Below are 15,728 nucleotides of genomic sequence, written 5' to 3'. Positions count from 1 at the left end.
TGAAATGCCACTTTATGATCTTGGGTACATGAATAGGGTGAGCTAGGTACTCCTTTCTTAGGAATCACTGTGCATACATAAAACAAGGAAGAAGAGAGAAGCAGGGGTGAGGAGAGAAGGGGGATATTGATTAATGGGAAAAATTTCACAAGGAACAAACTTCACACGGAAACAGAAGTTTCAAAAAATATACTTAAAAGCATTTTACCCACGACGTTCCTATATCATAAACATACTACAGATACACAGAAAGCCAACAGGTACAAGAAAATGTGCTCAGCATCATTGATTACCAGGGATATGCAAATCAAAATCACATTAACCCGTTAGAATGGCTATTATCAAAAGACAAGCGATAACAAGTGTTGGAGAGGATGTGGAAAAGAGGGAGCCTCTGTGCACTGTTGGAATGTAAGGAAAAAAGTATGGATGATCCTTGAAAACATCAAAAGTAGAGTTACCATATGATTTAGCATTTCCACTTCTGAGTATTCATTCAAGGAAGATAACCCACTAACTTGAAAAGATTCCTGCACCTTCATATTCACTGCAGTATTATTTACAATAGCCAAGACAGAGAAATGTCCATTCATGGATGAATGGAAAAGGAAATGTGTATACACATATTATTCTAATATCACAATCTGATATTATTTAGCCATAAAAAGAAGAAAATCCTGACACGTGCAGCAACGTGGATAGACCTTGAGGGCATTATGCTAAGTGAAATAACTCAGGCAGAAAACGACAAGTACTGCCTGATCTCACTTAGATGTGGAATCTAAACCCAAAACAAAACTCACTGATACAGAGAACAGATTGGTGGAGTCTTCTGTAGTTCCATATAAATTTTAGAACATTTGGTTCTATTCCTGTGAACAATATCGTTGGGGTTTTGGTAGGGATTACACTGAATCTGTAGATTGCTTTAGGTAGTATGAACATTTTAACAATGTGATATCTTCTAACCCATGAGTACAGAATACCTTTAAAAAATGAATATGCATATGGCACACTGGGTCAACTGAAGGGAACTTGGGGATGGCTGTATGGGGCATGAGCACAGACTATCTTTCCATTTCTCTGTGTCTTCTTCAATTTCTTTCAGCAATGTTTTACAGTTTTCATTGCACAGGCCTTTCACTCAGTTAAATTTATTCCTAGGTATTTTACTCTTTTTGCTGTGATTATAAATGGGATTGTTTCCTTAATTTTTCAGTTAGCTTGTTGTTAGAATATAAAAATGCAACATATTTTTGTATATTGGTTTCATTCCCTGCACTTTGCTGTATTCATTTATTTTTTCAAGTATTTTTTTTGGATGGAATCTTTAGGGTTTTCTATACATAAAATCCGGAGAAGGCAATGGCACCCCACTCCAGTACTCTTGCCTGGAAAATGCCATGGATGGAGGAGCCTGGAAGGCTGCAGTCCATGGGGTCGATGAGGGTCGGACTTGACTGAGCGACTTCACTTTCACTTTTCACCTTCATGCATTGGAGAAGGAAATGGCAACCCACTCCAGTGTTCTTGCCTGGAGAATCCGAGGGACGGGGGAGCCTGGTGGGCTGGCGTCTATGGGGTCGCACGGAGTCGGACACGACTGAAGCAACTCAGCAGCATACATAAAATCATGTCACTTGCAACTAGGGAAAGTTTTACTTCTTCTCTTCCAATATGGAGCCTTTTCTTTTTCTTGCCTAGGATTTCCAATACTATGTTGAATAAGAGGAGCAAGAGTGGGCATCCTTGTTCTGTTCCTGATCTTAAAGAGGTAGCTTTCAGTTTTTCACCACTGAGTATGATGTTTGCTGTGGACTTGTCATAGAAGGCCTTTATTATGTTGAGGTATGTTATTCTCAGACCCATTTTATTGAGAGGTTTAAAAAAAAATCTTAAGTTGTTGAATTTTGTCAAGTGCTTTTTCTGCATCTAATGAGATGGTCATATGATTTTTATCTTTAACTTTGTTAATGTGGTGTATCATGTTGATTGTTTCGCAGATATGGATTCATTCTTGCATCCCTGGAATAAATTCCACTTGATCATGGTATGTAATCCTTTTAATGCAATATTGAATTTGGTTTGCTAATGTTTTGTTTCTTGTTGAACAATAAATATTTGAATCTAATAGTGTGGCCACTCTGGAAATCAGACTCTCCTCCTTCCCTAGGGTCTGTTGTTTTCTTCTATTGTTTTCATTTTTTTTTTATTATTATTGTGCTCTGTCTCTGTGCCAAGGATCGCAGCATAATATACAAATTAAAATCTTGTCAGGTCTTTTCTAATACTTCCCCTGGGCATGCATGGCCACTTTCAAATCTTCCCCATATATGCAGTTGTTTTTTAATGTCTTAGTCTTTAATATCTGACTCTCAAAAGGAGAAAAGACAAAAAAATGAAGGGGGGAGGGCTGTTGGCGCTTTAAATCACCCAGAAATCATTTCAGGTGGAGAGGAAGGGGCTTGTAAGAATGCAGGAGAAGTGGAACAACTTTGGCCATCTACCTCTTTTCCTGCACCTATGTGATCAGTAGCAATCAGTGGATCAGAACACAGATCCTTGACATTTGGAGTACATGGTCCTTTTTGCCTACCCTAGCTCCCACAAGCTGTGTGTGAGCAACTCCAGGAACACAGGCATAGCTGCCTACCATGTGGCTGGAGGTGCTGAATGGGTAGCTGCTACTGTGCTAAGAACTAAAATTGACCAAAATTTGCAATTTACCATCCAGGTCTTCCCCTGCAAGTTTCAAGCCTTCAATAGACTCTAAAATTCCAAAATAGTTAGATCAGACAGATTCTGCTAATGCAGTTGTTGTTTAGCTGGGAAGATGAAGCCCTGATGTATCCTAGCCCACAGCCTTCCCAGAAAGTTCCTCTAAAGTACTTTTTAATTACCTTTAAAAACATATTCTCCAAGTTGTCAAAGATAAACAAAGCCAGACATTAAAGTGGTAACTGCTAAGTCGCTTCAGTCGTGTCCGACTCTGTGCGACCTGAGACGGCAGCCCATCAGGCTCCACTGTCCCTGGGATTCTCCATGCAAGAACACTGGAGTGGGTTGCCATTTCCTTCTCCAATGCATGAAAGTGAAAAGTGAAAGTGAAGTCGCTTAGTCTTGTCTGACTCTTAGCGACCCCACGGACTGCAGCCTACCAGGCTCCTCTGTCCATGGGATTTTCCAGGCAAGAGTACTGGAGTGGGGTGCCATTGCCTTCTCCGTAAAGTGGTAAGGACAGATCTTAATCAGTAATATACTATTTCAATAGGAAAAAGAGTCTAGCATAAAGTGTATTCCACTTAGATTTGCACAGAAGTGATACTTTAAAGAGTTTCCCAGGTGCCACTAGTGGTAAAGAACCCACCTGCCAATGCAGGAGACATATGAGACATGGGTTCGAACCCTGGGTCAGGAAGATCCCCTGGAGAAGGGCATAGCAACTCATTCCAGTGTTCTTGCCTAAAAAAAAACTCATGCACAGAGGAGTTTGGTGGGTTACAGTCCATAGGGTCACCAAGAGTTGGATGTGACCGAAGTGACTTAGCACATGTGTGTGATATTTTAAAGGGAGAGTGAAGGTGTAGGCAAGAGAGAAAGCAAGGGCTCAGCAGTGTTGGGAAAGTGAAAAATTCCCCAAAGGGGTGAGTAGTCCATGTGAAACTCATCTTGATTTGCTACCTGGCTTCCCAGGTGGTTCAGTGGTAAAGACTCCACCTGCCAAAGCAGGAGACACAGGATAATGGGGTTCGATCTCTGGGTGGAGAAGATCCCCTGAAGTAGGAAATGGCAATTCACTCCAGTATTCTTGCCTTGGAGAATCCCATGGACAGAGGAGCCTCACAGAGTTGGACATGACTGAAGTGACTGAGCACACGTGCATGAGCAATGCATTCTTATTCATTCTTATAAATTTAGGCTCCTATCCTTCACAAAGGCCTGGTGACAGGAGCCCTATCCCAGCTGTTGGCTAGAACAATTAGTAAGTTCTTCTGACAGCCTTGAGTTTTCTTAGATTGGCACTTTTAAGGAGGGCTGGGGTCATCCTAGGGACCTTGAGTGGTTAGAAACTCTGTTAGTGTCTGTCCAAGTCTTTATAGTTCAAGGTTGAGGCTCAGCAGAGAAGGAGACTCAGGGAGGCCAGGCTAGAGTCTGGTCAAGGAGACAATGCTTGTCAAAGTAAAAACTACAGATAGGGCCAGAATTGCCTGACAATCATTCCCAACATTAGTTCCTTTATGCTTCTTTGAGCTAACCTTACCTCTGTTATTGGAGTGAGTCTCTTTCCAAAGTTTGAATGCACTTATACATATGTATGTGTATATGTGTGTGTATGTATTCATAGGAAACATATATGTGTATGTTTTAACAAAACTGTGTACTGGATTCACTGCATGAACCATTCTTAGAGCCTTGCCATGACGGTACCATTATTTTTGATTTGAACATGGTAGTCTATGTTATGACTTGTCCATAGTCCTTCTAGTTTCCTATGGAGGGCTATTTGGGTTGTTTCCAATTTCTACTGGAAGTGCAATAAACTGGATGGCAATAAACACTCTCATGAATGCCTTCTTAAAGTGCTTCTTGAACACAGAGATGGAAAGTTGGAATTACTGGGTCCTTGAACGTGCATTTAAAATTTTAATAGATGCCACCAAATTGCCTTTTTAAAGCAGCCCAACCCACTTACACTCCTGCCAGCCACATAAAAGTGTTTATTCTTCCCACTTTGCCCAACACTGGACAGAATCAAAGTTCCTAGTACTTGCTAATCTGCTAGGTCAAAAGTAGTCGTTTTATTTGATTGTTTCCACTAGCCATTTGTGTTTCCTTTTCTGAGACCTGGACCAAGTCCTCAGATATTAAAATGACTTCTGATGAAATTTTGCACTGTTCCCTGGCTCTAGCAGTGGGGTCATAGCCCCAAGTCATGCTAACGGCAAGATGGAGAGGGGGAAGAGTGAGGGGCAGAGGGAGTGAAGAAGAACACGTTTTCCTCTCCCCCAAGGGCAAAGAAAGTGAAAAGTGGAAGTGAAGTCGCTCAGTCGTGTCTGACTCTGCGACCCCATAGACTGTAGTCTACCAGGCTCCTCCATCCATGGGATTTTCCAGGCAAGTGGGTTGCCATTTCCTTCTCCAGGGGATCTTCCTGACCCAGGGATCGAACCCAGGTCTCCTGCACTGCAGGCAGACACTTTACCATCTAAACCAATGGGAGTGAAACTAAGGAGAGGCCCCAGACTCCAGAGTCCAAGGTCTTGGCCAAGTGAGTTCTCTGTCCAGTTTTGCTAGTTCTTGGTGGAGGGCAGGGGAAGGGTAAGGAAGGGAAGTATCCTAGGAACTGCTCTGAGTGGGCCAGGCATCCTGGGGTTGGGCCACCAGCAGCTCTTCCTGGTTGACACCCCCTGGGCTTGTCTTATCTTCTAGGTAGTCCACCCTCCCTGCAGCAACAGCAGATCCAGGGAGGAGGGGGGAAAGGGGGAAGGTGGAGCCCTGCAAAGGTGAAGCTATGTTCAGCCCCCATGCCCAGCAGGGCAGATAACTTCATCTGGTGCTGCTGTGCACACGTGCGGCCTCCCAGCTGCGATCCCCCGTGCTGGTACTGGCCCTGCTCCCAGCCTCCGCGGCGCCTCCGGACCCATGCAGCTGTTCAGGGTGCTGCGTCTCCTCTGGATGCTCAGGGCCTTCCTGGGGTCCACAGGTAAGGAGGCGCGGTGGGGGAGGGCTGCGGAGACCGTCCTGATGTCCCAGGGCAGAGTGTGTGTGTGTGTTTGGGGGGACTCTGAGGTCTAAGGAGCCTGAGGAGGGGTCCCTCAGAGCTCTCTGTGCGGGCAGAACCGAGGCGGGGGAAGGGAGGGAAGCTGGGTCCCAGGGGTGCTGCTCTCTCCCCTGGGACGGAGCAGGTTTGCAGGAGTCCGCGTGCATCAGTTGGATGGGATAACCTCTTTCTGGTCTTCCCAATTGGAGTCAGTTTTTGGAGCTCCCCTTGTCCTGTTGCTCCTGCTCCCCCAGCTCTGATGCTTCCTCCAGCGTGGATTCTCTCTCTCCCTTTGTGCGTGCCTGCTCAGTCACTTCAGTGTTGTCTGCCTCTTGGCGACCCCAGGAACTGTAGCCCGTCGGGCTTCTCTGTCCATGGGATTTCGCAGGCAAGAATACTGGAGTGGGTTGCCATTTCCTTCTCCAGGGGATTTTCCCAACTCGGGGATTGAACCCATGCCTCCTGCGTCTCCTGCATTGCAGGCAGATTCTTTACCACCGAGTCCCCGGGGAAGCCCCATCCCTCCCTTTACTTCCGTCCATTCAGCCCTCCTGAGGGACCTGCGTCTGCCCTGGGAACCCCTCCTTTCTCTGGGGCATCTTCACTTTTGGTCACAGTGGCCCCTCCTCCAGCTCTGCCCCTGACTCTCCCACCCCGACCCAGCCCACGTTTCTGGACACAGCTGTCCTTGGCAGGGTGGTGGGGGGAGATCTTGATGGCTCCCAAGACGTTCTGAGTCTAGTTGAGGACATTAACCCCAGAGAGGGCAGGAGGTCTAGGTGTTTCCTGCTCGAAACTGCTGTGTCTGTCGGTCACCCTTAGCGTCTTGAGATCTTTGAGCCTCACTCTGGTGAGAGCGGTAACCTGTAAAATGGGGTTGAGGATACTGTATCTGTAAAGAGAAGGGCTCATGTTTGTAGACTAGTTAATCGAGATAGAATAGGTAATAGAAAATACATCTTTTTGGTACCTTTTTAAAAAGAATATTATTTATTTGGTTGAGCCGTGTCTTAGTTTCAGCTTGAGGGGTCTAGTTCCCTGACCATGGATCAAACCCAGACCCCCTGCACTGGGAGCATGGAGCCTTAGTTACTGGCCCACCGGGGAAGTCTCAAAAACATATCTATGTTTGTTATTAACACTCACAGCTACACATTAAGGTCCCCCAGGACTCACGCCTGCCTGCCGAGGTATCTCTTTCTGGAAGTTTCCTTTTCTGTCCTGTCTCTCAGCCTGTGTGTGGTCCTCTCTCCTTGCCCCTCAAACTCAGTGAAGTCTGAGCTTCAGTCTCCATCTTCCCCTTTGGTGTTCTCTTGGCAACTTTCTGCTCTCCCTGGCAACCCTGTCTCCCAGAGTCCATGATGGGTCCCCATCCTCAGCCCAGGTTTGGCTGGGTTCTCTGTCTGTCTCTCCAAAGAGGAGAATCAACCCAGACAGCAGCGGGTCACAGGGAGAGGGGCAGAGGTGGGCCAGAGGGTGGGGCACAGAACCAGAAGGGCTGAAGACTCTGGGCAGCAGGAGAAGGTGGGAGGAAGGAGCAGAGTAAGGGGAACGTGGGTGTGTGAGGAGGAAGGGATGGGAGAGGCGATGGGAGGAGGCAGGACCTTTGCTGAACCTGCGTGCTCAGCACCGCCATTTCAGGACTGTGAGGTCAGTACTCAGACAAGGTGGCCAAGGAATCAAGGGTGTCTCCACTGAAACTTCCCATGGGGAGGCTGCCCTGGGGAGCAGACAGATGTTTTGGCCCTCATATATTTATTATGATTTTAAAACATATTTGTGTATTTGGCTCCGTCTGGTCTTAGTCGCGGCACATGTGATCTTTCAGTTGCGCCACATGGGATCTTTAGTTGCGTCTTTCGAACTCTTAGTTGCGGCACGTAGGATCTAGTTCTCCAACCAGGGATCAAACCTGGTTCCCCTGCATTGGGAGCGTACAGCCTTAGCCACTGGATCACCAGGGAAGTCCCCAGATGTTGGCCTTTAGAACCTGGAAGGACCCCGGCCCCAAAGTGCTCTGATGGGGGAATAACTGGTGGCACTTCCTACCTTCTGTGACACGTACCTGGAACATGGGGAAGTGAGTAAATATGTGGTGTTAAGGTGACGGGCCGACCTACCACTGAGTTCCTCTGTTCTACCGCCAATACAGGAACTTCAGCCACAGCCACATCCACCTCTAATGAGCTTTGGCGCACTGCTCTGAGGAATCCCCCACACTCCAAAGGCACAGCAAAGTGGCCACTGAACACCCCCCAAACTTCTCCCAGTCCTGATGCTAGGGAAAACATACCCAAGACTATCAGCACCTCCCCCCACTCAAAATCCCTGTCTGAAACATTGCTCAAATCACCCATCAATTCCAACCCCCCAACAAGCCCCACGTCCAAGTTTGTCTTCAAGGTTGAAACCACCCCACCTACCATGATCGTCTATATGGGCTCGACAGAGTGCACCAATCCAACGAGGCTCATAATCACCACCACTTACCCCACCACCACCTGTGTGAGCCAGACCCAAGTGTCCTTCCCCAGCTCTCACGCCACCACACCTGGGACAGAGACACCACGGACAACCATCACCAGTACTTATGCCATGTCAACAACCAAGAGAGTCACCTCCGCCGTGACCAGTCCCCCCACAGTCACCACTGCAGGGAAAACTCCCACAACCACGGCCCCACCCTCCTCCTTTGTCCCAACCTCACACACAACCCCAGACACTCTGATCTCCTCTATGACTGGTACCACTAAAAGGGCTACCCCAGCTGCTGCAAGTGTCCACACAACTGTGTCTCCTACCCCGACAATCGTGCCTACCTCTGCTACTACCCCTTCTCTGACGACTAGGAACACCTTGATAACAACAGACAAAAGCTTCTCACCCGCCACCCATACTGTGAGCACTACTTCTCTTCCAGACATGGTCAGTACTTTTAAAACATCCACAGCCACCACTCCAGCACCCACTTCAACTGATATGTTAACAACACCTACAACACCAGTTGTCTCTACTGCCACTGAAGCAACCACGGGAATAGGTACACCAAACACAACTCCTGTGAGCACGATGGGCTCCGAGAAAACGACATTCATTCCAATGACTGACATTCCCACAGAAACTCTCACTGACTCAGTTACTTCAGTTTCTCCAGTCATGTCCTCAAGCAGCCCTGCCACATTTACCACATCCAAATCCAGCCCTGTGCCAACCAGCACTGATACACTCTTGACATCCACTACCAAGGGGCCACCCTCCACCAATGTGGCCATGACAGAAAAAGGTGAGACAAGGGACCCAACATCTCATGCTTCTTCCACCAGGAAAACCACATTTCTTACTACCACTGAGGTTTGTGCAGATACTGTAACGACAGAGATTACTTCTGCAGCCCCAGTCACACGATCATATACTCTCACAAATACAGTCTTTTATCCAACTACTTCTACTTCAGTGACCACCAATACCTTGATATCACCCATCAGTAAGCATCAGTCTCCATCTGCTTCAACCAGAGACAGGAGCCCTTTCCTCACTCTGACTAACAGATTCCCTAATACCCACACCACTGCTGTCCTTTCAACACACAAGAGAAATTCCACTGGATCCACAACAGAAATCACCATTCCCACGGACATTGCAGAGAATGCCACCTCAACCACAGACACTCTGCCCACTTCTTCCATGACAAAAACAAGTGAGAGTTTGAAAACCTACATAGCGACTCATGCAAACCTCCGCCATTTCCCTCACGGCCCCTGCCCTCTGGCCCACAGACACCGGCTGCTAGCACCCTCCTGGTGACCACACCCATGCCCACCCGACGGCCCAGCGCCGCCTCATCCGACTCTCCCTCCCCACCCCTCCTCGGGACCCATCCACGACCCTCCCCTCCGGGACGGGAGCCCAGCGCCCGCCACCACCGAGGCCACATCCGCCGGGCCCGCGGCTCCATCCACCACCGCCACCTCCGCCCGTGGCCCTCGGCTCCACACGAGGCCGCTCTGGCCAGCCCTCAGCCACACCCACCCCAGCCCTCGGCTCCACACTCGCTCTGGCCAGCCCTCAGCCACGCCCACGGCCGCGGCCACCCCCACCACCACCGGATCATCTCCTCCGGCCCCACCACCCCCGCACACACAGCACCTTCCCTGTCCAGGCAACCTCGGCCAGCACGCCGGCCGCCACCTCCATCTTCACCACTCCCGCAGCACGGCGACTCCCTTCCGCTCCAGCGCCATTCCCGCCACATCGCTAGGCGCCTCCTCCCCGGCCCCCGGCAGCACCAGGGCCAGTACCACTCCGGCCGAGGGTGCCAGCCCACCTGCCCCGAGCGCCAGTGTGCCGCCCCCGCACCCCACCACCACGGGGACTCCTCCCAGTGACACCGCTAGCCAGCCTGTCGCCACGGGGGTGCCCTCTCCGCCGTCAGTCACATCCTCCGCCACGCCCAGCAGCACACTCTATGCTCCCGCGTCCACCACCTCCACTCCCGTGGCCACCAGTAGCCCCACCGCGTCCACGGGGGTGCCTCGCTCCCCTCCACCTGCCCCCAGCACAGAGCCCGCCTCCGCCTCCACCCCGCACACCAGCCCTCTGCCCACCGACATGACCACACTCCCCACCACCCACACCACTGCCGGCCCCTCGCCTCCCGCCAGCACGCCCACCGGCTCCACCACGCAGCTCGCCACTCCCAGGGACACCGCAGCCCCGGCCACCTCCCTCACGGCCACTCTGCCCTCTGCCGCCGCCGCGCGCACCACCGGGGCTGCTAGCACCCTCCTGGTGACCACACCCATGCCCACCGCACGGCCCAGCGCTCCGGCCCTCACCTCTTCCACCATCTACCCCGGCGGGAGCGCCCTCACTTCCGCATTCACCTCACCCCTCCCCGGCCTCCGCCCGGCCAAGACATCCACGACTCTCCCTCCCTCCTCGGTCGGGACGGGAGCCCCCAGCTCCGCGCCCGCCACCACCGAGGCCACATCCGCCGGGCCCGCGGCTCCATCCACCACCGCCACCTCCGCCGTGGCCCTCGGCTCCACACTCGCTCTGGCCAGCCCCTCAGCCACACCCACCCCCCCCCGCCCCCCCGCCCTGCCCGCCACCCACCACGGGATCATCTCCTCCGGCCCCACCACCCCCCGCACACACAGCACCTTCCCTGTCCAGGCAACCTCGGCCAGCACGCCGGCCGCCACCTCCATCTTCACCACTCCCCGCAGCACGGCGACTCCCTTCCGCTCCAGCGCCATTCCCGCCACATCGCTAGGCGCCTCCTCCCCGGCCCCCGGCAGCACCAGGGCCAGTACCACTCCGGCCGAGGGTGCCAGCCCACCTGCCCCGAGCGCCAGTGTGCCGCCCCCGCACCCCACCACCACGGGGACTCCTCCCAGTGACACCGCTAGCCAGCCTGTCGCCACGGGGGTGCCCTCTCCGCCGTCAGCCACATCCTCCGCCACGCCCAGCAGCACACTCTATGCTCCCGCGTCCACCACCTCCACTCCCGTGGCTACCAGTAGCCCCACCGCGTCCACGGGGGTGCCTCGCTCCCCTCCACCTGCCCCCAGCACAGAGCCCGCCTCCGCCTCCACCCCGCCCACCAGCCCTCTGCCCACCGACATGACCACACTCCCCACCACCCACACCACTGCCGGCCCCTCGCCTCCCGCCAGCACGCCCACCGGCTCCACCACGCAGCTCGCCACTCCCAGGGACACCGCAGCCCCGGCCACCTCCCTCACGGCCACTCTGCCCTCTGCCGCCGCCGCGCGCACCACCGGGGCTGCTAGCACCCTCCTGGTGACCACACCCATGCCCACCGCACGGCCCAGCGCTCCGGCCCTCACCTCTTCCACCATCTACCCCGGCGGGAGCGCCCTCACTTCCGCATTCACCTCACCCCTCCCGGCCTCCGCCGCGCCGCGCACATCCACGACTCTCCCTCCCTCCTCGGTCGGGACGGGAGCCCCCAGCTCCGCGCCCGCCACCACCGAGGCCACATCCGCCGGGCCCGCGGCTCCATCCACCACCGCCACCTCCGCCGTGGCCCTCGGCTCCACACTCGCTCTGGCCAGCCCCTCAGCCACACCCACCCCCAGCCCCGCGGCCGCGGCCTCGGCCACGCCCACGGCCGCGGCCACCCCCACCACCGGGATCATCTCCTCCGGCCCCACCACCCCCCGCACACACAGCACCTTCCCTGTCCAGGCAACCTCGGCCAGCACGCCGGCCGCCACCTCCATCTTCACCACTCCCCGCAGCACGGCGACTCCCTTCCGCTCCAGCGCCATTCCCGCCACATCGCTAGGCGCCTCCTCCCCGGCCCCCGGCAGCACCAGGGCCAGTACCACTCCGGCCGAGGGTGCCAGCCCACCTGCCCCGAGCGCCAGTGTGCCGCCCCCGCACCCCACCACCACGGGGACTCCTCCCAGTGACACCGCTAGCCAGCCTGTCGCCACGGGGGTGCCCTCTCCGCCGTCAGTCACATCCTCCGCCACGCCCAGCAGCACACTCTATGCTCCCGCGTCCACCACCTCCACTCCCGTGGCCACCAGTAGCCCCACCGCGTCCACGGGGGTGCCTCGCTCCCCTCCACCTGCCCCCAGCACAGAGCCCGCCTCCGCCTCCACCCCGCACACCAGCCCTCTGCCCACCGACATGACCACACTCCCCACCACCCACACCACTGCCGGCCCCTCGCCTCCCGCCAGCACGCCCACCGGCTCCACCACGCAGCTCGCCACTCCCAGGGACACCGCAGCCCCGGCCACCTCCCTCACGGCCACTCTGCCCTCTGCCGCCGCCGCGCACACCACCGGGGCTGCTAGCACCCTCCTGGTGACCACACCCATGCCCACCCAGACGCCCAGCGCCCCGCCCTCACCTCTTCCACCATCTACCCCGGCGGGAGCGCCCTCACTTCCGCATTCACCTCACCCCTCCCGGCCTCCGCCGCGCCGCGCACATCCACGACTCTCCCTCCCTCCTCGGTCGGGACGGGAGCCCCCAGCTCCGCGCCCGCCACCACCGAGGCCACATCCGCCGGGCCCGCGGCTCCATCCACCACCGCCACCTCCGCCGTGGCCCTCGGCTCCACACTCGCTCTGGCCAGCCCCTCAGCCACACCCACCCCAGCCCCGCGGCCGCGGCCTCGCCACGCCCACGGCCGCGGCCACCCCCACCACCGGGATCATCTCCTCCGGCCCCACCACCCCCCGCACACACAGCACCTTCCCTGTCCAGGCAACCTCGGCCAGCACGCCGGCCGCCACCTCCATCTTCACCACTCCCCGCAGCACGGGGACTCCCTTCCGCTCAGGCGCCATTCGCGCCACATCGCTAGGCGCCTCCTCCCCGGCCCCCGGCAGCACCAGGGCCAGTACCACTCCGGCCGAGGGTGCCAGCCCACCTGCCCCGAGCGCCAGTGTGCCGCCCCCGCACCCCACCACCACGGGACTCCTCCCAGTGACACCGCTTAGCCAGCCTGTCGCCACACGGGGTGCCCTCTCCGCCGTCAGTCACATCCTCCGCCACGCCCAGCAGCACACTCTATGCTCCCGCGTCCACCACCTCCACTCCCGTGGCCACCAGTAGCCCCACCGCGTCCACGGGGGTGCCTCGCTCCCCTCCACCTGCCCCCAGCACAGAGCCCGCCTCCGCCTCCACCCCGCACACCAGCCCTCTGCCCACCGACATGACCACACTCCCCACCACCCACACCACTGCCGGCCCCTCGCCTCCCGCCAGCATGCCCACCGGCTCCACCACGCAGCTCGCCACTCCCAGGGACACCGCAGCCCCGGCCACCTCCCTCACGGCCACTCTGCCCTCTGCCGCCGCCGCGCGCACCACCGGGGCTGCTAGCACCCTCCTGGTGACCACACCCATGCCCACCGCACGGCCCAGCGCTCCGGCCCTCACCTCTTCCACCATCTACCCCGGCGGAGCGCCTCACTTCCGCATTCACCTCACCCCTCCCGGCCTCCGCCGCGCCGCGCACATCCACGACTCTCCCTCCCTCCTCGGTCGGGACGGGAGCCCCCAGCTCCGCGCCCGCCACCACCGAGGCCACATCCGCCGGGCCCGCGGCTCCATCCACCACCGCCACCTCCGCCGTGGCCCTCGGCTCCACACTCGCTCTGGCCAGCCCCTCAGCCACACCCACCCCCAGCCCCGCCGCCGCCGCCCCGGCCACGCCCGGCCGCGGCCACCCCACCACCGGGATCATCTCCTCCGGCCCCACCACCCCCCGCACACACAGCACCTTCCCTGTCCAGGCAACCTCGGCCAGCACGCCGGCCGCCACCTCCATCTTCACCACTCCCCGCAGCACGGCGACTCCCTTCCGCTCCAGCGCCATTCCCGCCACATCGCTAGGCGCCTCCTCCCCGGCCCCCGGCAGCACCAGGGCCAGTACCACTCCGGCCGAGGGTGCCAGCCCACCTGCCCCGAGCGCCAGTGTGCCGCCCCCGCACCCCACCACCACGGGGACTCCTCCCAGTGACACCGCTAGCCAGCCTGTCGCCACGGGGGTGCCCTCTCCGCCGTCAGTCACATCCTCCGCCACGCCCAGCAGCACACTCTATGCTCCCGCGTCCACCACCTCCACTCCCGTGGCCACCAGTAGCCCCACCGCGTCCACGGGGGTGCCTCGCTCCCCTCCACCTGCCCCCAGCACAGAGCCCGCCTCCGCCTCCACCCCGCCCACCAGCCCTCTGCCCACCGACATGACCACACTCCCCACCACCCACACCACTGCCGGCCCCTCGCCTCCCGCCAGCACGCCCACCGGCTCCACCACGCAGCTCGCCACTCCCAGGGACACCGCAGCCCCGGCCACCTCCCTCACGGCCACTCTGCCCTCTGCCGCCGCCGCCGCGCGCACCACCGGGGCTGCTAGCACCCTCCTGGTGACCACACCCATGCCCACCGCACGGCCCAGCGCTCCGGCCCTCACCTCTTCCACCATCTACCCCGGCGGGAGCGCCCTCACTTCCGCATTCACCTCACCCCTCCCGGCCTCCGCCGCGCCGCGCACATCCACGACTCTCCCTCCCTCCTCGGTCGGGACGGGAGCCCCCAGCTCCGCGCCCGCCACCACCGAGGCCACATCCGCCGGGCCCGCGGCTCCATCCACCACCGCCACCTCCGCCGTGGCCCTCGGCTCCACACTCGCTCTGGCCAGCCCCTCAGCCACACCCACCCCCAGCCCCGCGGCCGCGGCCACCCCCACCACCGGGATCATCTCCTCCGGCCCCACCACCCCCCGCACACACAGCACCTTCCCTGTCCAGGCAACCTCGGCCAGCACGCCGGCCGCCACCTCCATCTTCACCACTCCCCGCAGCACGGCGACTCCTTCCGCTCCAGCGCCATTCCCGCCACATCGCTAGGCGCCTCCTCCCCGCCCCGCAGCACCAGGGCCAGTACCACTCGCCGGCCGGTGCCAGCCCACCTGCCCCGAGCGCCAGTGTGCCGCCCCCGCACCCCACCACCACGGGGACTCCTCCCAGTGACACCGCTAGCCAGCCTGTCGCCACGGGGGTGCCCTCTCCGCCGTCAGTCACATCCTCCGCCACGCCCAGCAGCACACTCTATGCTCCCGCGTCCACCACCTCCACTCCCGTGGCCACCAGTAGCCCCACCGCGTCCACGGGGGTGCCTCGCTCCCCTCCACCTGCCCCCCAGCACAGAGCCCGCCTCCCGCTCCACCCCGCCCACCAGCCCTCTGCCCACCGACATGACCACACTCCCCACCACCCACACCACTGCCGCCCCTCGCCTCCCGCCAGCACGCCCACCGGCTCCACCACGCAGCTCGCCACTCCCAGGGACACCGCAGCCCCGGCCACCTCCCTCACGGCCACTCTGCCCTCTGCCGCCGCCGCGCACACCACCGGGGCTGCTAGCACCCTCCTGGTGACCACACCCATGCCCACCGCACGGCCCAGCGCTCCGGCCC

General features: G+C 57.8%; 1 protein-coding gene across 1 annotated transcript; it reads left to right on the top strand.

Annotated features, from left to right (window-relative positions):
- Nucleotides 1-7,627: 7,627 nt before the first annotated feature.
- On the top strand, nt 7,628-13,245 carry MUC3A (mucin 3A, cell surface associated). Its single transcript, XM_070363096.1, has 4 exons — nt 7,628-8,659; nt 9,538-9,737; nt 9,973-13,009; nt 13,063-13,245. The coding sequence occupies exons 1-4, from the start codon at nt 8,186-8,188 to the stop codon at nt 13,243-13,245; spliced, it is 3,894 nt and encodes a 1,297-aa protein (XP_070219197.1). The 5' UTR covers nt 7,628-8,185.
- Nucleotides 13,246-15,728: the final 2,483 nt, after the last annotated feature.

Source organism: Bos mutus, chromosome 25 (genome assembly GCF_027580195.1).
Source record: "Bos mutus isolate GX-2022 chromosome 25, NWIPB_WYAK_1.1, whole genome shotgun sequence".
Taxonomy (NCBI): Eukaryota; Metazoa; Chordata; class Mammalia; order Artiodactyla; family Bovidae; genus Bos; species Bos mutus.
Note: the sequence above shows the minus strand (reverse complement) of the source record. Positions and strands in the feature narration are given on the sequence as shown.